Source organism: Rhinolophus hipposideros, assembly GCF_964194185.1.
Source record: "Rhinolophus hipposideros genome assembly, chromosome: 5".
Taxonomy (NCBI): domain Eukaryota; kingdom Metazoa; phylum Chordata; class Mammalia; order Chiroptera; family Rhinolophidae; genus Rhinolophus; species Rhinolophus hipposideros.
In genome coordinates, this window is record NC_138051.1 from 79623929 (window position 1) to 79644878 (window position 20950).

At 40.8% G+C, this 20950-nt stretch overlaps 1 protein-coding gene across 19 annotated transcripts in view; it reads left to right on the top strand.

The window, feature by feature from the left end:
- The window catches only part of TTLL5 (tubulin tyrosine ligase like 5), a 241135-nt gene that overhangs the window by 109309 nt on the left and 110876 nt on the right, over window positions 1-20950 (top strand). For 14 of the 19 annotated variants that reach the window (XR_013993323.1, XM_081048131.1, XM_081048135.1 and 11 more), the window contains one exon: window positions 2639-2823. Coding sequence is in view for 18 of the 19 variants with exons in the window: in XM_081048131.1 (XP_080904257.1) it covers window positions 2639-2823 (185 nt within the window). In the remaining variant the exon portion in view is untranslated. The remainder of the gene's footprint in view (window positions 1-2638; window positions 2824-20950) is intronic. The other 5 variants (XM_081048142.1, XM_081048144.1, XM_081048146.1 and 2 more) reach the window with 1 other exon arrangement.

Consider the following 20950-nt stretch of genomic DNA (forward strand, 5'->3'; position numbering starts at 1 on the left):
AATGATAATAATAATGTTCTGATTTGAACTTTTTTCTCCAACGTGAGAGAAATGCTGTAACATCAGTGTCTTTCGTACCCTATGTGATCATCAAAACTTTTTTTCTTTTGTCATACTTTTCCAGAGAAGGATAGGGAGCAGAAGAAGCTAGTCAGTTCAAAAACATTTCTTGTGATTTATGGATAAGCTATCTAGGGATCCGTTTAGGAAAGACTTTTATAAGAAAACTTTATGACTTTGCTAAGAGACATTAGAGAAAAGCCTATATAAATAAATAAAGACCATGTGCATGGATAGGAAGACTCAACACCGTCAGTATTTCGGTTGTCATCAAATTGATCTCTGTGACTGTACTTGTCAATAGTCTGTGGCATCTACTGTCAACATACTTCTAACCAAAATCTCAACAGTTTCAATGTTGTACTTGACAAGCGTATTTTAAAATGATAATGGAAAGGCAAAAGGCCACAAATTGTGAAAACCTACTAAAGAAGAAAAATAAGGTAGAGGAGTACCTTATTAAGACTTAACACAAAGGTAGGATCATTATGACAGTGACCGTGTCTGCCCGAAAGTAAGACCCCGCCGGACCATCAGCTCCACTGCGTCTTTTGGGGCAGAAGTCAATATAAGGCCCGGTGTATCTCATCTTATCTTATCTTACCTTATCTTATTTTATCTTATCTTATATTTATTATATTTATCATTTTATATTTATTATATTATATTATATTATAGTTATTATAGTATAGTATAGTATATTATGATACCCGGTCTTATATTAAAATAAGACCAGGTCTTATATTAATTTTTGCTCCAAAAAACGCATTGCTCCAAAAGAGCTGATTGTCCAGCTAGGTCTCATTTTTGGGGAAATACGGTAGTATTGGCAAAGGTATAGACCAGTTGACCAGTGGAACAGAATAGAAAGTTAGAAACAATCACACAAATAGATGGAACTTTGACACAGCTGGCATTGTAGATAGTGGAAAACGAGGGTTTTCTCAATAAATGGTGCTACACACAGGGAATGTGAAAATAGATCCCTGCCTCACGCTAGGCATACAATCAGTTTCAGATGCAAAACTTCAAACTTCTAGAATAATATAAAGGAGACCATTTTTAAGATCTTATAATAAGACGCAAAAGTAAAAACATAAGCAAATCTCCTGTAAATGGAGAAAAAGAGAACCCAATAGAAACATGATAAGTGATATTAGAAAAGAGGTAACAGATGCTCAATCAATGTCAGTATTAATTAGATGAGTGTAAATAAAGGCTACAATGAGATTTTATACCCTCTTGAAGAGGGAAGAATTAAGATGCTTGATAAAACTTAAGTGTTGGAGAGGGATGTGGATCAGTAGTAACTCTTATATTTGCTTTGTGGGAGCGTACAAAATACCGTTTTGATATTATCACATAAGTTGAAAACTCAACATACCCTATGACCTAACAGTCCCATTCCTTGGTATTTACACAAGAGAAGTTCTTCCACATGGGCACCAGGAGATGTATGCAAGAGGATTCGTGGCTATACTGTTTATAATAGCAATAAACCTGAAGTAACCAAAATGTCCAGTGATGGGCAAAAAAATAAGTCACAGTGTATTTGCAAAATGGAATGCCAAGCAGCAGATAAAATTAATAAATTTCAGCTCTACTTAGTAGAAAGGATGAATCTTGGGACTTTGGTATTGAATAACAAAATCAAGTCCCAGGAAGCTGCTACATACAGTAAGATATCATTTCTACGGAGCTCAAAAACTAGTATTTTGTTTATGCATATACACATAAAACTGTATTTTTAAAAAGAAAGGGAGTGAATGATAAGGGGAGATAAGGGATGGGAGGAACACATGGGTGACGTTAATTGGTAATGTGACTTCTGAGTAGGGTAATAAGTTCACAGGTGTTTATTATAAAATGCTTTGTAACTTACACATTTGTTATAAATAATATTTGTTATGTGTCACATAAAAGTAAATGTGAAAAAGGTACAGTTTTTAAAGCATGGTCACCAAATTGTGTATACAGAATGATCACAGTGATAGAAGCATTTGTAAGACAGAAGGGAAACAATTATATTGTTTCTTCTCTTCTGGGTATTTTAATTTTTTTCAACAAGATGTGTGTCTATCATAGAAAAAACACGAACCTTGATTTTATATTAAATAATTTCTTTTTGCCAGAATTTCAGTGCTCAAAAATACTCTGTGACATTAGAAGGATTATGGGTGATTTGTCAGTGGGTCATAGACTACTGACAAGTGTAGTCACATTATAAGTAAAAACAGAATTATAATGAGTTTAAAGGTTACGTTTTTTGTTCAAGATTAGTAAATTCTAGGATTGGTTATTTCTCACTACTCAGGGTGAAAATTCTTTTTTGTGAAGCTCTCAGAAAATAAGCAAAAACACACTAACAAATGCATGTAGCAATTTGGCAGAAGGAAGACTTTTCAGGGTATAGTAAGGATTTTATTTTTTAGAGCATTGGGAGATAGTTGATTGCTCCTTAGGTTGTCAGAGATCCCTAGGATTCGGTAATGTATCTGTTGGCTGAGATTTCTCAGTCACCATCCTATGTTTTTCAGGGCTATTTTCCTAAGTGAGAGAAAACTTTTCTCTTTTATAGCAGGTTCGTGCCATCCAAACAAACATCATTCAATAGCCAAAACACAGAAGGAGGGAGAAGATGGTCCTTCGCACAGCAGACGGTACAACCAAAATATGGTTACAGCTGAACTTCAGCGGCTGGCTGAGAAGCAGGCAGCAAGACAGTATTCTCCGTCCACTCACATTAGTCTCCTCACCCAGCAGGTATGGACAGTTTGGGGTGCCCGAGGGCTCTTTGGACCTGAGACAGAATTAAGGGTCCTTCCCTGTCTTTACTAATTCCCCATGCTGATGCCTATTGAATGAGATCTAGCCGATTTTGAGCTAACGAATGGAAGTGTTCCTCTTCAACGTTAAAGAAATGAATTTCTGTTACAGGTACTGCAAAGTTGAGTCTGCTACTGGCTCTGATGTACTTATTTCATGGATAAACAGGCTTGAATGTTCAGCTGTAAATATGCTCTTATTAAAGGATCGTTAAAAATATCTTTCTCCTTACTATACCACCTTTCATCTCGTGATCTCAGGATGTTTCATGGGTACTGATTAATGAAGTATTTCAGTACACCTTTATCCAATACATCATTCTCCCCATTTCACAGATGGGGGAGGCTGAGGCTGAAAGAAATGTACTTAAGGTCATCCGGAAAGCTGGATGGATGGAAATAGATACCAAGATTTTGACTTTAATTTAGATAAGAACAAACTTACAACACAATGAGATTAAATGAAAAAGAACTTTGGGATTCTTTTTGCCCTCCTTGCTGATTACCCCCACGGTATTTAACTGGAAGTAGAAGCCACATCTTCCCCTTTTCCTTAAAGCAAAATGGCATTAAAGTCCTTCAAAGAAACGATTATAACGTAACGCCACAGCTATATTTTGCTGTATCCCTGTTGTGTCAAGTTCCTTAAACGGTGGCAACTCTAGTGATAATCAAGTCTAGAAAAAAGTGAAGCTGAAAATTACTTCAAGCACATGTTAAAAGGAGGCAACATACTGCTCCCTGGTGGTGCCCGACTTCTCTGTGTAACACTTGGGAACCAAATTAAAGGTGAACATTAGCCTTACTTCACCCTCATCCCAGCGTGTAAGGCTGTAATTCATTTTCTTTTTCAAGTCCCTAATGGTTTGAAGGGAGTATCTGAAGAGACCTGATGTGAAATAGGAAGCAAAGAGCCTTACAAGGACAGTGTTGAGAAATGGAGGGAGTTGGATAGTTAGATTCAGTGATAAAGTGACGGGAAGAGGGAGTAGGAGATCGTGATCATGGTGGAATGGCAAGTGGCTGTGAGGAAGGGAGAGGGCCGGTGATCTGCTGTGCATGTTTTCATTGGGTCATTGACTAGAGTGTATGTTTCCAATTTATAAATGAGCAGCTAGAAGCGCCATGACATTAAAACTATTTGCTTTGCAATTGTAGTAAAAAAACCCCAGCTAATATTGATGTTTACATATCTTCAACTACTATCATTGGGTCGATTGCAAACCTTGCAAAATGACAGGATCTGGACCTCATGGACTCCAAGGTGATTGTACCCTAATCGGGAAGTCACCCCCCATCTGGCCATCTTTCTCATCTAAGAATTTCAGTGACAGTGAGTTAGAAGTCCGTCGCACTCCTCTTCGTAGGGGTCTGAACTTGCCATTAGATGTCAGTCTTAACTTTTAGAGTCTTGGCAATAGGGTTGGTTGTACTTAGTACAATGCTGAGAGAGGTGGTTTAGTATATAACAAGCAGGGTGGAGGGGTGGGAAAAGAGCAGAATTAGCCATCTGAAAGCCTGCCTTCTTCTGTCACTGACTAGCTAGCTGGGTGGTTTTGGAAAATTCACTCAACTTCTCTCAACTTCAGGGTCTTTATTTGTTGATAGGGGAAATACAATAGCATCATGATGATAGTATGCAAAAACCTCTTTGTAAAGTCTAAATGTAGTATACTTGGAAAATATTGTTACTTTAGCCATAAAAGGCTTTCAATAATAAATGATTTCTAATTTGATTTGAAAAAGGAAGTTTTGGGATAAAATGTAATGTTACCAGAATGAACTTAGTTATTGAAAAGCTCAATTATATGTTATTTGGTCCCTTCCCTTAAGGAATTAAGAAAGTAATTCCTGAATTTGGAATTTGGAAAATTCTGCGTTTTATTGTCCTTTTTCTGGTACATAACTAATAACATGTTATATGACATGACATGTTAATGACTTAAATAGGCTTTGATACATGATTTACTAGCTGTTTCCTTTTTTCCCCAGTTATGATAGAAGAAAGTTTCTTACTGCCTCAGTTTCTTACTTACTGAGGCAAATGATATAGTGTCTGTGGCTTTCTAGTGAGAGGTGGGCATCCAAACAGAAAGGAGGAGGGGCTCTGCTTTTCTCTCTGGACCTGGGACATGAAGCTTAAACTTAGCTTCATCAGAAACAAGTCTGTGACCAGTAATCACTTTAAATACTTTTGATTTCCTCTTACCTGAAATTATTTCCTTATTTTCAATTTTTATTTTGTGTTTGTTTTTTTCATATATGTGATAGCGTTAATGAATATTGTCTTGCCCCCTTCCCTTTTTTTGATAATTCTGGATGTGTATATTCATTTTATTGTTTTCTAATAATTTTTTTTCTTGTTTTATCTTTAATTTATTTCTTCTGCTTTTCCTCGCTTTATTTTGTTATTTCCTCCCAGTTTCTTTAGTTGGGTACTTAATTTATTTATTTTCATTCGTTCTTGTTTGTTATTATATTTAAAGCTATGAATTTTCCTCTGAACATTGCTTTAATTATATCACAAACTCTGACATATCTTTACATTGCTTTTTTGAGCAAGGTGTTAAGAGACCTTCTGCTAAATAAGGAAAGCTGATTTTAAATTGTACTATTTTGGAAGATAAGTATTAACAATTGAAATCCTTGGGTATTTCTGGAAAATCAAATTGTCCACAGTTTCAACTCCTTAGCCCATTAAAGTTTTTAGTGGCATGCTCCATAAAAACTTTTTCTTACGATGTCTTTTTTTAATTTCTTCTTTTAAAAACATTTCTTAAGAGTGTTTCAGGCTTGAGTAGGAAGCCATGGAGATGATAGAAGACTTAGTCCTCAACGTGAAGTAACTCACAGTCTGGGAAGGGTGACAGCCACATACACAGAGCAATCCCAGCATGGACTATACATGACAGAGACATTTCTAGGGAGTAGCAAACCACCAAAAGGAGAACCTAACCCAGCCTGTGCTTGGGAGTGTGAAGAAGGAGGAGATTACACCTAATCTGAATCTTCAAGGTAGGCAGGCGGGTGCAGCAGAAGGGTAGGCCAGGCTGCAGGACAAAAGCTGGCAGGTGTTTATATGGGGGAACAGCAAGCTGGTAAGTGGGGTTGGAGGATAGGGAGTCAGCAGGGAGCAGCTGGGATGGAAGCTGGACGAAAAGACAAGGGCTGATCACACAGAGCTCGGAATGCCCCATGCAGGAACTCCCCCATCAGGTCAGATGAGGGGGTGCCAGAGACACTGGGCTTCGCCTGTGGCTGGATCACTCAGGTAGCTGGGAGGGAAATGGCTGGGGGATGAAGCACTGTCATCCCTTTTGCCCTCCCTGCTCACTGGTGAAGACGCTGAGGAACAATGAACTAGCCAAAAGTCAAGAAGTAGAGTACTCTGAGAACCCCCAAATTTGACAATAAAACTTTTGACTTACCCAGAATTTACATTAGAGGCGAGATTCTTATGAATTTGTGTGCCTAAAACCATAACCTTATTTACCTTGTCATTACTTTTACTACTTCTGCTATGACTTAACTTTGTTGTCTAGAACACCTAAGAATTTTAAACTTTCCCTGCCACACGAAGTAGCCATAGCGGCCCCTTCAGAAATATTTGTGCCAGCATAAGTATGCTTGAAATAAGAAGAGAGACATGTTTTTAACTTATGGTTGTTCAACAAATACCTTACAAATGTGAGCAGAGAGCAGGCCAGAGTTCCGTCTTTCCCTTGGCATGTGAGAGGCTGGTGAGCTTTTGTGGATGGGGTCCTCTGCAAATCAATGCATACATCCTTGAAAGCAGGATTTTTCAGAAGCATCTTTGGCCTTGGTGGGAGGGTGGCGGGGGGAGCGCTGTGGTAGCTGCCAGGATGCTGTGTGAGACCTCACTGTCTCTGCCCCACTCGGTGCTGGGAGAGGTGCCCTGCACAGACCTAACCCTTTGTGGTCATTGCTGTGAGGGAACAGAAGAATGTGGCAAAGGAGCCGAGCTCTGTGTGGTGAGGAGCAGGAGGCAGGCGATGAGAGGGAGCGCTGCCCTCTCTGTGCGGCTCAGGGTGCGATTTCAGGACCCAGCTATCATTAGGAGCAGCTCCAGCTCTTCCAGCCTGGGAGTTTAATCAAACGGATAACAGCAGACCACCCAGGCGAGGGCTCCAACACCAACGCCAACGAATGTGCTCTGTCAGTCTCTGTTCCCCAGCCAGCCAATGCCCGGGATGTGGCCAGGCCTCCTGGAAATGTGCTGACAGACACATAGGAGGGAGGAGACACTTTCTGCTTCTCACATTTTTCATTTCGATGGAGAGTGGAAAAGAAAACCATTCCCCTTCTTTCCTTTTTTGCTGCTCACCCTGATACTTCCTGCCTCGTCCTCGAGAAGAGTGTAGGCTTAGGTGTAGACTGTTTAGTTCACACCAGTTACTTGTTCCCTCTCACTCAGTCCTATGAATTCTAAGAATTCACAAAGGGATTCTGTTTTCATTTCTGTTGCAGCAGCTACCATTGTAGTCATGCTGATTTCTTCAGGATCCAGAGGAGACCTTGAGATTCTTCAATTTCAAAAATTTCAATTGGAAGGTGAAATTGGCCGAGAGGGAGCTACATTTTGGACGTGGTAACCAGTGCTGTCTAGGATTGAGGCAGATGGCACTCAGTTTATCACAAGCTTGGGCGTCTGGCCCTGGAGACTTCCTTCCTGGCTCCTTAGCTTATCTGGACACATTGGAACTACTTGTACATTACTCTCATTCGGTGCTGGTTTTCTAAGTCTAGCTCCTTCGCTTCTGTATGCTTTCTGGGTGGAAAAAGTTGGACTTCTTTGTATCATATACATTATTCTCCATTTCTAGGACTAGGAAGGGCATATGGAAAAAGCAGAAGTTGCTGAGTCAGTGAGACCTTGGACAAGTTGCTTAACCTCCTTGGGCCTTGGTTTCCTTATCTGGAAGATGGAGTCATTTTAGTATCAAGACTACGCCTGCTCCTGGATCCCTGTGCCTCTGCTCTAGGACCCAGCTCCATTTGCTCTTACCTAATTCCCTAGCTCTTCTGTCTCCTGAGGCTTCAAGCCCTCAGTTTTCATTAGTTCCTAGGCCTGCTGCGTGGTCTCTTGTTCCAAAATAACCCTTCTTTTGCCTTGCCACCCCCTCAAGCTCTTGTCTTCCCTGGATTGCCCAACTTCTTTTGAAGTAACACACCCTAGCTGTCCTTAGTCCTACCCCCGCACCCCCCTCCACCCCACACACACTTACTCCGGTAGTCTAACTTCATCCCTTCTCATGTTGTCCAGCTCGCTCAGAGGTCGCTGATGACCTTGGAATTGCCTGTTTTCCATCCTCATTCCCCTGTAGCGTGCAGCACTAGTATTGACCAGCTCCTCCCTGAACGCTTCCCGTGGCCCCTCCAGTTCTCAACAGTTCCTCTGAGGGCTCATTTCTTCCTCCTCTTCCCCCTGAAAACTAGACTCCATGTCCAACACTTTTTTATGAAGCCACTGGTATATAGATCTCAAATTTAAAACCTGGCACTGGAGAAGCTCCGTGTCACCAGCAGAGTCTGATTGGAGAAGGTGTGGGGACACCCGGGCATGTGCTTCTCTCTCTGCTCCTCTCGATATCCTCCAGCATATCTCTAAATTCCAGGGGACAAGAGGGGCTTTCCTCTCTCTGTAGTTTCTCTTCTCATAGCTTCACCGGGCACTGTTCTTTTGACTTTTTCCCAAATCCTTCATCTTTTGTTTGAACCTCTTTGCTGAGTGCCAGGTCTAGATTGCCAACTGCCTGCTAGACGTTGCCACCTCACTCTATTATCAGCATCTAAAATATGCAATGTATTTTAAACATACTTTTAAAATATTCAAAAAATATTTAAAATCTTCTAAAATATCTGAAACCTTGTCCCTTTTCTCCTTTCTATATTAGTGACACTGCAGTTCTCTTAGGCATTTAGGTAAGGAGCCTGTAATTTATCACGGTCTCTCTGCTGCCTGATTCTCTCTACATCCAGGCAGTTGCCATGTCTTGTTGATTCTGACTCTGTAATGTCTCTGATATCTCTCTTCTCTGTTTCACTTTCATATCTACCGTCCTGCTTAAGGCCTTAATTATCTCTCAACTGGACAGCTGCAATTACCTCCTAAATGGTCTCCCGGCCAGTCTCCTCTTATTCACCCTAGTCTTTGCATTAAAGGAATCTTTGTAAATCACAAGCCTGATAATAATACTCCTCTGCTCAAGAATCTCTAGGGGGCTTCCTGTTACCTACAATGTGAAGCCCAAGCTATTAAATGTTATTCAAAGCCTTTATTTAGAATCTGGCTCTAGGCTATTTTCCAGCCTGTCTCCTCCCATCCTACATGCTTTTGTGTAGTTCAACCAAAATTTCTGTTAGTCTCCTTGCCTCACTTTGTGCTGTCTTCTCCTGGGAGATGTACCCCAGTCACCATGTCTAATCTTATGCGTCTGTCCAAGCTCCACATAGATGCCACTTAACTCATACACATGCCATTTCACTCACCACACTGTGTGTCCAGATAGCTGTCTCTTAATAGACAGCAAGCTCTTTGAGGGTGGTGTCCTTTGCTGGCTCAGAACCTGACTCAAGGATAGTACTAAATGTCCTGATTCAGTAAGGTTATTTGATTGAGGATGGGGACCATGTCCATTTTTTCACCAGTTTTTTCCAGCCTGTATATAGTATGTACTCAACACATAGTTTTTGAATAAATAAATAAATGAAGAAGCCAGAAGCCCCAACTGCCTCAGCTAGAAGTCATCTTTCCATTCCCCGTGCTCCTTTAGCCCTTCCTTAGTCTCTCTCTATAACAAATCGATCATACGTCTTTTGCATCTCTTCTTTCCTGTTGACTTACAAATCACGTGATGGCAGTTCTTTCTAGTCCTGCACTTATCACATGCTTGCTAAATTGAAAAGGACTTCTTTTGTGTGTTTTGTTGGTTTTTATATTCTTTTTCAAAACTATTGCTTTTCCGTTTGTTTTCATTGATAATACTATGCCTGCCTTTCATAAAAGTGCTGTTGACGTTAATTGGCTATCTGCTTTTGTGCTAGGCACTGTGCTAAGCACTTTATGTGTATTGTCTCTTCAATTCTATGAGGCAGATACTTAATTTTTACAGAAGAAAATAGGAGCTTAGAGGACAGTGACTGCTAAGATCATACAAAGGGCAAGTGACTGAACCAGGACTCAAATCCAGCTCTGTCTCACTCCACGCTCTTTGCTGTGGTGTTTTCCCGTCTCTTCCTGTTTGATTCGGGGCTCTACCCTCTCATCAGATTAAACCGAGTGTGACACTGTGAGTCTGTGGTTCCTGTGACATCGCTGTAGCGTTGTAGCCAAGCCAGTGCTTGAGCCTGCAGAGAGAAGGAGGAATTGACCTTCCTCTGTGTTTTCATGAGTAGGAATGCTTCTCCACTCCCTGAAGCAAGTTGAGAAACATGTGGCTCTCTCTGTTCAGATGATCAGTTATTTGCTGAGTGAACTCCTTATCAGATGATTTTATGGTGACGTCAGCTGATCCTTTGAGCAGGCAGAGTTCCGCCTTGTTAATTCCTGCACATGCAATAAGAATGGCTCTATTTATTATGGTGGTGGCAGCCCCCATCGACTCACAGAAACTAAATGTGTAAATTGGAAACACCACGAAGGGATTTGGCTGTTTTGTAAGGTTTCCCAGGAATGTCAGGCAAATCTTGATCTGGAACTCTTTTCTGGATTTTGGAACACTAAATGTCGATATGTATAGGGATGTTATGGAAATGACAAAGTTCAACAGAGGGAAGGAATGACCTGAGAACTTACTACTAATGTGTCAGGCACTGCAGGGATTTCCTGCTTTTCCTAACCTTTAAAAAAATTGATTAACATTTCATTAGAACTCTTATCTCCTGGTGAGTGGAGTGTAAACTTCTGGAGGTTCATTTTATTAGCATTCAGGAATTGATACAGGAGTTGAAACTACCTTAAAGCCTCTTGGTTGTTGTGGCTTAAAACATTGGTTGTTGTAGCTAATGATTTAGTAAATGTTATGAAGTGCCCTTGGAGGAGTGTTTAAAATGTAGCTGTTGCCCTTGAAGGAGTGTTTAAACTGTAGCTGTTTAAGGATGATTCTTTTCATATTCCTGATTGGATATATTCTCTCATATTTTTCTAGTGGTGAAAATCTTGCAGTAGGTACAGATCTGGCACTTTTGGTTTTATTTTTCTTTTATTTTGAAGGAAACAGATCTTGGCCCACCTGTGTTTCCTATTCAAGGATTACCTGTTATTGTAGCAACATACACTAAAACAAGTCTGGAAGAACTAGCCACAACATTTTCCCATTCAGAATCATTCAGAGTCCCATGGTCAGAAGACTGAAAGTTTCCATGGCAGGCTCAGTTGCTACCGTCATATTGTGAATAGCTTTTATATATGAATGACACCGAGAACATTATTCTCAAGATGATATTGATATAGTTCTCAGGATAGTATGAGTGCAGATTTAGACAAATTTATCTTCATGATGGTCTGAATGATTCTTAACCTTTCTGGAGTCAGAGATCCCTTTAAGACTTGAATGAAAGCTGTATTCTTTCTAATGAAAAAAAATGTATACTCAAACTTAGAAATTGGCATTAATTTCAAATGGTTTGTAGACACTGTTCCAGCCAGGCTCCCTGTTGATGCCCAGTGGACCCCTGGTCTCCAAGTGAAGAACCTCTGAGAACCTTTAGTTAGCATGTCGCCATCACTATCAATAATGTAGCCAAACATGATGTGATCGTCCTTGCTTCACACATTATATATGTTTAGTGATAACCTCCGCACGAGGCTGTAATCTCTATGAAGGCTTTTTTTTCTTCCATTGTTCTATCTTCAATGCTCAGAGGAATGCCGAGCACAGAGTAGGTATCTGATTAATATTTGGTGAATTAATGAAGTAATCTTTTGAAACTCCATCTCTAGACTTCACCAGACAAGCATTATCTAAGATTTTTATGGACCATGCTAGAATGAGGAAATTATGCTAAGATGGTATATAAGAATCACTTATATGTGGAATGTAAAGAACAGAATAAACAAACAAACGAAACAGAAATAGACTCATAGATGCAGAGAACAACATGTTGGTTGCCATATGGGAGCAGGGTTGGGAGGACAGGTGAGAAAGATGAAGAGATTAGGCAGTATAAATGGGTAGTCACAAAATAGTCACGGGGAGGTGAAATACAGTATGAAGACTATAGTCAATAAGGTAAAAACTATGTCAGATGGGTACTGGACTTATGGGGGGATCACTTCATAAATTATATAAATACCTAACCACTATACTGTACACCTGAAACTAATATAAAATAATATTCAATGTCAACTGTAACTAAAAAAACACATATACAAATACATATACATATAGTCAGGGGATGTAAAGTACAGCATAGGGAGTATAGTCAGTGGTACTGTAACAGCTATAGAAGATGTCAGAGTGGTTGTAGACCTGGAGGTTATCACTTTGTGTGGTGTGTAAATGTCTCATCATTGTCTTGGTCTGTACACCTGAAACTACTTTTGAAGAAAAGATGGTAAGCTGCATTGGGAATGCTATGCCACAGATTTGCTCATATGTTGAGATATTAGTAATTAAATTTTTAACGTTGAATTTCTATCTCCATTTGATAAATTAGATACCTAGATTTGCACACAGCTGCAGCGGACCTGAGTTTCACTAAGTGAATCTTAAATGGAGTGCTAGTCCTTTTCGGTTTCAGTGCCAAGAAGAAACAAATACAGTATACACATTGTATAGACAAGGAACAAAATCTGTGTGTCAGTTATTATTTCATCCGTTTGAGAACCTTGCCCAAGGCTTCAGGACCAGGCAGAAATTATCTCTAAAATTATACAGAGTGCTAGCAAGAACAACACTTCTTTCTCACTCTAGTCACTGATTATCTTACTTCCCCTAATTCCAAAGTAGTCCTTCCCCCACTTGTGGTATAGGCAAAAAGGGGTAATTTGGAACCTTTCATCTCCTTGCTAGTGTTTCTAGTGAGTGACATTAATCACTTTTCTACTCACTGGTAAAACGACCCGCTAGCTGGAGGCAGGGGGAGTGTATGTGCGTGTGCGTGTGCATGTGCGTGCGTGTGTGTGTGTGTGTGTGTGTGTGTGTGTGTGTGTTTTAGATGAGACCCACTTCCTTTTCTTTTTTGCCTTTGTGCCTCTGAGGACACAGCGGTGACTAAGGTGTAGTCAGTGCCTGTCTTAAAGGTGCATGTAATTTATGGGGTGAGATAGACAAGTAAACATGCAGTTATAATATAGTACAAAATATGGCATGAAGCTCCTTCACCTCTACTACTGTGCTCTTGAAGCAGTTTAATGGGAAGGATCCCCTACAGCTCACAGAGACCTTTGATGAAAAATGCATTTGACGTTGGGAGGTAAAGGGCAAGCAAGGTGGTAACAAGATTTCCGGATCCTGCTCTTCTGAAGTAGTGTGAGGGACTTTCCTAGAGCCAATGATTAAAACACCAAATAAGCTTCAGGTTTCTCAGTTTCCAGATTGGAGATAATCCTTGCCTCTCCTGGCATAGCTGTAGATACGGTTGGTGGTTGTGTTTTTCCCAAGCAGCAATGATTGGTACTGTGTTAAGAAAGGTAAAGTCATGGGAAAATCTGCAAACCCCAATCAGAGGAGAGTTTTTGCCGCTACATTTGTAAATAAACCACGTTTATAGAAACGTAGAATTCTGTGGTCTGCCCTGATTGGAGAGTGTCTTGTCCCTACGGGGCGGAGAGCACGTGTGTACCCAGAGGCAGGTGCTGACTGATGGCTGAGCTGGTGCAGGACTCGAGGGCTCGCGTCGGATACCAGCATCTTATTTTCTTCATTAACCTGTGTTGTTTTTTCAAATATCTACTAAAATCTCACCCTCTTTAAATGCCAATATGTTTGGCTTTGTCATTCCACGGTGGAGCTGGAAGTTGCTGCGCACACGGTCGTTAAACACAGAGAGCCTAGTGCCTGGAATCCAGGATTCCATAGTCGTTACTACCTCAAAGTTCAGGAGAAAATGCCCGGAGGGGATCCTCCAGGTGGAAGCCTCCCGTGAATTACTGTAAGATTTTTGGCTCTTGAGCTTTGGTGACTTGGGCCGGACTGTGTATGATCCATTGTCTGCTTTTGCCATCTAATTCTCTTCCTGGGCACCTTCCATGCAGACCCAGCCCCTAATCATGATCCTCAGGCCATTTTACTGTTCAAGAGAGGCATGGAAAGATAAATGGAAGAAAAGGTGCATTTTCTCCGAGGGCCCTAGGACAAAGCTGGCCGTGGATGCCCACTCTTGGACCTTCCCTTCTTAAATGGTAGTCAGCATCCTCTTGCCTTAGCAGCTGCATGGGAAAATGTAACCCAAACGAGGGCTGACCCCAAGAGAAAACATGAACTCAGGAGCTTCTATCGTCAGATTGCAGATGCACTTCTCTTGTCCCAAGGCCCAGCCCTCTTCCTTAGCCTAGGAGGAAAATGAGGGGACACCAGCAGTGGTGTGTCCTACGGCTCGGCCTTATCACCTCTCGCCAGACTGCTGTGATTCTCAGCGGATCTGAACTTCCCTTATTAGCCCATTCCACAAAACAGCCCTAGGTTTACCTAACCTGCACCACAGTTCTCACACAACAACACTCTGTCAGAACTCGTGAGCAAGCCTCCTGTTGTCTAGTAGATCGAGAACAGAATCTTTACTCTGGTGTTCAAAGGCCTCCCCAAGCTGTGTGTCTGTCTATTTCTATCTTCTGTTGCTCTAAGCTTTAGCCCAATGAGACTGCTTTCTGTTTCTCAGACAGTCTCCCTTGTCTGTCTGTGCATTACTTACACTTTTCCATTGCAGCTAGGAACAACCACCACCCTGCACACACCCTTACCTCTCCTTTCAGGCCCAGCTCAGATGCCTTTGAACTTCCTCAGCACTTTTATTATGGCACTTAATTAACACCTTCTGGAGGCCTTAAATTTTCCTGCTTGTCTGGGTGTCTTGTCTCACTTAAGAGCACCAGTTCCTCCATGGCTTGAGGACAAGGGCCACAATTTAATCTGTATGTACTCTCCGGACTTCACCCAAGGCCTTGCCTATGATCGGCAGTACAGAAAATACTTAACTGAATTCGTTTTGAGATTTGGGCCTTTTCGAGCATCAGGACTGCAGCATTTCTAGACCGTGCCAACTAGAGTAGCAGTGATCTAGTTAGGCCTGGCCCCGGGTCCCCTTTGGACACCAAAAAGTTATGCACCTGGGTGGGTGATGGGTGGTGGGCATTTTCTGGGAAGGCACCGGGGCAGTCCCATCATATTTTAATTACAGCACTGGCAGCAGTGCTGCTTCAGCCAACAGCGGGAACAAGCAATAACACTTGGGCAGGCCAGCCGCCGGATATTGGCTCCCTCTCTGTTCCTCCTACCCCCTTTTCAATCCATCACCTGTATTTATTCCCGCTGTAATTTAAACACCTGTTTAGATGGAATGTGTGCGATGTGTCCCTACCCCACACATTCAGATATTTGCTCACCTGCCTTATTCGGAAGGCTGGCTCTAAAATAAACAGTGTTTTGGTACTGAAAGAAAAAAATGCACTGAGGTCACCATGGCAGTGGCCATGAGGAAGGGACGGGAGTGGAACCTGTGGATGAGCCGCTCCAGGAGAGTGGGAGCACAGGAAGAGGAGGAGGAGCAAGAGGACCTAAGGGGGTGAAACATCTGCCTAAGGCGTAGGTCTGGTGGGACCCTGTGACTGGGTTTTCCCACAGGCAATCAGTCACTTACCTAACCAGCGAGAGAAAGGCACGAGTGGAAGAATATTTAACAAACTGATTGTTTGTTAGGCTTAAATTTCTTGGTTTATTTTTAATTACCACTGTTTCTCATGGCAGCATGAGACTTGGAAGTAGATTTGGAATCTTTTGAAGCTTGTTTTAAACGGTTTTATCCACTTTTGCATCTTTGGCATATTAAGTGATTACTCACGTTAATGTTTGAGCATCCAGACAACATTGAGAAATAGTGAAACCTTCAAGTTCCTTGTAGAATTATTTTCCCTGTTCCTTCCCCTTGGTTGTTTTCTATCTTGCTTCTCACCCCAGCAGGGCATTTCTGCCAATTTTTGGAAGGCCCCTTGAGCTCTCTGAAGGAGAACCACTGAATGGGTCCTCTTTCCTGTTCTTTCCTTTCTGCCATCCCCTAGAACAAATGCTTCTCCAATGTTAAGATGTACGTGACTTACCCTGGATCTTGTCAAGTGCAGATTTTGGTTCACTGGGGCTGAGGGTGGACCAAGAGTCTGCATTTTTAGCAAGCTCCCAGGAAGTACAGATGCTGCTGGTCCACAGGTGGAATTGTAAGTTCCAGTGGGAGTAACACAGTGGTTAAAACTGCAAGATACGGGAGATGTTGCATCAGGAAGACCAGGAATTGAAACTAGGGGCTGACATGTAACATTAACTGGTTCTGCAAGTTATTTTACCTTTCAACCTCAATTTCCCCATCTATAAATGAGGGCAATAATTGTACCTGTCTAACACAGTTGTCTTAAAGATTGAAGCAGCACATGTAGCTCAGAACAAAGCCTGGCAAAAACTAAGTGTGTATTCAGTTTAGCTATCATTGGTGCTAATATGACTTGGTTGTGATTATTACTGTTGTAGTGACCCTGAAAGATTTCATATTGCATAAGAATCGATTATGGCAGAGCATTTTAAAGATCCAAACACAGACTTGCAGGGTTCTTATACGTGTGTGCTGTCTCTGCCACATAAAGCTGTTGGTACCCATTGTCAGTAAGAGATGTTCTTTGAGTCGTAGTTTTAGTAATTAACAATGGGTTGTAGTTAAACTGTTCCGTCTGTCATCCAGAGCCCTTTGTGACCAAAGGCATGGATTTATGAGGTGGCCAGCCTACATTTAGTAGCGTAGACTGTGGTTATTAGCCCAGAGAAGCTACAACTAGCCCAGTGGCTATAACATTCACTTTAATAGCCTATACGCCTAACAAAAATGATGAGCCATCTATTTTGTGACTGGTGCTATGTCTTTATGGGCTGTAAGCCTGTCTTTGTTTAAAATTCTTTAGCAATGAAACAGCAGTCATCACTGCAAGTCAGGTATATATATATGCCATTTCCACTTTCTTTTTATCCAATCAAAGCTGGTTTTATTATGTTACTTGGAGAAATATAGATGGGCACAGAAGCAGATGTCACATAGTCATAGCCATAGCCATCATCCTTCTGTCCTATTAAGGAAGAGACCTCCAAGTGTGAACCCTGATTGGTTTTCAGAGTTTATTAAGGTCTGGTCAATGCTGGGAGATTTGCCCTGCCCTTTGGTCTTTCCCAGTCAAGAGAAGGTGCTTCCAGGGCCAAAATTGATGCATGGGTCCAGTTTAGTTAGTGACTCATTCTACCCATCCTGGGAAGCTGAACGGAAGGACCAAAGGCTTTCTTAATTCTTTCAGTCTAGAGATAATTTGCTTGGACCAAACTTTGGCAGGACATAAATCTGTACACGTAAGACTTAGCCAGGTCTGGTTGAGGCTCTAGAGTTGTGTTGTCTGAGAAGGTAGCCACTAGTTGCATGTGACTTTTTAAATTTAAGTTACATAAAGTTTAAAATACAGTTCTTCAGTGACACCAGCCACATTTCAAATACCTAATAGTCACATGTGGCAAATGGCTACTGCTTTGGACAGTGCAGATTAAAGAACATTTCCATTATTACAATACATTGGATATACATTCATCACCCTGTCAGTTCTCATCGATTGGTGATGGCTGGTATGAAGGACTGTACACAGATTCTGAAGCCATATCTAAGTGATCCCCAAATTGTTTGATGATTTATTAGTAATGTATGTCCTAGGAAGACAGAGCTGGATGGGGTGGGGGTAATTGTGACATAGGTGCTGAGCGTCCTGGACAAAACTGCAGAAGAATAGAATATTTAGAGGGGCAGGTTATTCTTTAATAGAGTCAGGTTTTTGGTTTGTTTTTAGCAGGAATCCTTTGGAAAGAAAGAGGAGAAGCTTTGCAAGTTTTCTTATTTCTTATCTAATCTCTCATTTAAGTAATGGTCACTTTTGCTAGTTCTCAAAATAAATTAACAACGATGCTTTTTGCTTTTGTGTAGAAGGAAATCCCAGTGGCTACCAATTCTTGATTTATCCATGAACTAATGGGTGTTACAGGAAAACCCCGCCAAGAGTCCGAAAATTAGCTTCATGTTCATGCCACCTTTCCTATGCTTGCTAGGAAGCAAAACTTGTTGAAAATGTTTTTCTCTTCGTTTTACTTCTTTAACGTCCTCTGGTTAAGGGTAACAAGTGGGAAGTAAAATTTGCAGGAAAGAAGGGGGGAAAAAGCTGGTCTAGTTTGGTATAATTGATCCCTTTCACTTTTTTCATGATTTGAGTTCTGTAGCTGATGACATTTCAAAAAAATCTGATAATTAAGTTTAACTAGGACTATTTCCCTACTCGTCTCAAAGCTAGAAAATGGATTTTAAAACAAGAATACCAGTTCTGCCACCTTGAGCAGATTACCAATCGTAGACTCTCTCTGAGCCTTAGTTTCTCCATCTTGGAAAGGGAGTATAACAGTATCTGCCACTGTGCGTAGTGGGTAAGGAGTGAGATAGAAAACCTCACCTACGTAGAAGTGCCTGGCACTACTGTGGTAAGGACTCGAATGCTAAGCTATATTATTTGGGAAAAGTGTACCACGCACACTTGGAAGAGGACCTTCTCTACTAATCTTAGCCCTCCACTGAGTAGGTATGTGACATCGTCTGATTGTTTGCCCGCTCTTCTTTTAGTTTTTCCTCTTTTGTCAAGTGACGTAACAATAGAACCTAGGTCCTTCAAAGGGCTTGCTCAAGGTTAAAGGCCATGACCCACGTCAAGGAGATGCAAGGACGTGGCAGAGGGTGAGTATTCAGTAATTGTTCGCTATTATGATGAAAATGATGATGTTTAAATGAGGGGCTGCTTTGCCAATAGAGAGGAGAGACACCAAATCTGGTATGTCTTCTTTGTAGTCACTAATCTCCACACTATACAGTTTCTACTAAACATGGTAAAGTGTGTACCTTTTGTTTATTGTATTGCTGTTTCACTTAAATTATTAATAAGCCTCTGTCATTAGGTTTTTGGTACAACTGATTGAGGTAGTCGTTGGAGAAGCTGTTATCTATCATAAAGACCTTTGTCACTTTGTAGTTTTACAACCTGCAAGCCCATGTCTAATTGAAAGGCCTGATGTCTAAGGCCAGGGATCAGGGAAGGAAGGAAGAGGGCTCATTGCAGGAGTGAGCTCGGTCCTGTAAGGAGTCTGTTTGATTGTCTGAGAACCTGTGTTGTCTCGGGTGCAGGAAGGAGGCCAGGCTGTCCGAATGCACGGGGGCCAGAGAATTCTGCCGTGTTCTGCCACGCTATTTTCCCAATCCTTCAGGCAGCCTGGGTCTGTCTTCTCCCCTGGGTAACAGAAGGTGGTCAGAAATGATAAGCCAAGCTTGGCTCCTGAGGCTTCTTCTGGAGATGGGTCCACACTGGATGGTGCAGCCCAAGTAGCCTGTACCTCAGCCTCTACAGACCAGAAATCGCTCTTAACCTACGAAAAATGGCTTTCTTCCCAACCAAAATATTTGGGTCCTTTGGTATGACGTCCTAGGATATTTTCACTTACTGAATTCTGTAACTAGGAATGCAGCACTATACTGTTGTTAAAAATGACTTTTTTTCTTTCAGAATTTTCAGATTTTTTAAAAATCCAGAATTCTTCTATTTTTAAATGTCAAAATTATTAGGTTCTTGGGACATTTTATAGAAGAACCCCTTTCTTGGAATTTACATCGTCTCACGTCACTGTTCTCCAGTGTCTCATATTCTACATCCTCTATTCAACTTTGTGTCCACCCTCTTTTCAGCATCCCCTGGGCATCTCATTTAGAAATGCTTCTCAAACTATCCTGTTTTCTGATTCCACTCTCGCTACCCAGGTTTTAAGCTTATCTTCTCTCATCTGTATTTCTTTTTTTTTTCTTTTTTTTAATCTATATTTCTTATACCATATTTACCCAAAAATAAGACCTAGCCAGACAATTCAGCTCTAATATGTCTTCTGGAGCAAAAATTAGCATGAGACCCGGTCTTATTTTACTATAAGACCAGGTATAATATATAATATAACATAATGTAATATAATATAAATATAATATATATACCAGGTCTTATATTAATTCTTGCTCCAAAAGACGCATTAGAGCTGATTGTCTGGCTAGGTCTTATTTTTGGGGAAACACGGTAACTTCAAATTTTTCTTTAAGATTTTATAAGTAGTAGCATGCCCAGTATAGGAAATTTGGAAAATATATAGGTAAGTGTAAGGAAGAAAATAAATCACTCAGAAATGGATGCATTTTATGTTTTGGATTTTTATTTCTAGTTTTTTATGAGTGTGTATCTGTGTGTGCATGCATTTAAGGAAATTTGGATTTGCTTTCTATATACGTAGTTTCATAATGTGATTTTTTTGTTTTAACTTGCAATATCAGCATGTTCCTATATCATGAAGTATTTTTCAAAAAAAAATTCTAATGGATACATAATATTTCCTTATATGGAAGAGAAAAATTTATTTAACAATATTGTTAGCCATTTAGATCTTCTCTTTTCCAGTATTAAAATCAATGCTTGTTTTCAAAATCTGTTTACAGTATGGTGTAATGACTAAGAACACGGGCATTGGAGAACCAAAGATCCTGGTTCAGGTCCTAGTTCTGCCATTTCTAGCTCGTTCCTAGGCCTCAGTTTCCTTCTGTGTAACATGGAGGTTATAATAGTACTTGCTGTCAGAATTATGACAGTTTATATGAGATGCATATAATGTACTCATTTACACAGAGCTTGGCACATTGCAAATTCTACTAAATAGTAACTGCTAGTATAATAGTCACCTTCATTAATCATGTGCAATTGATTTTAAGCATATTTCCTAGAAGTTAGATTATAGCACCAAAAT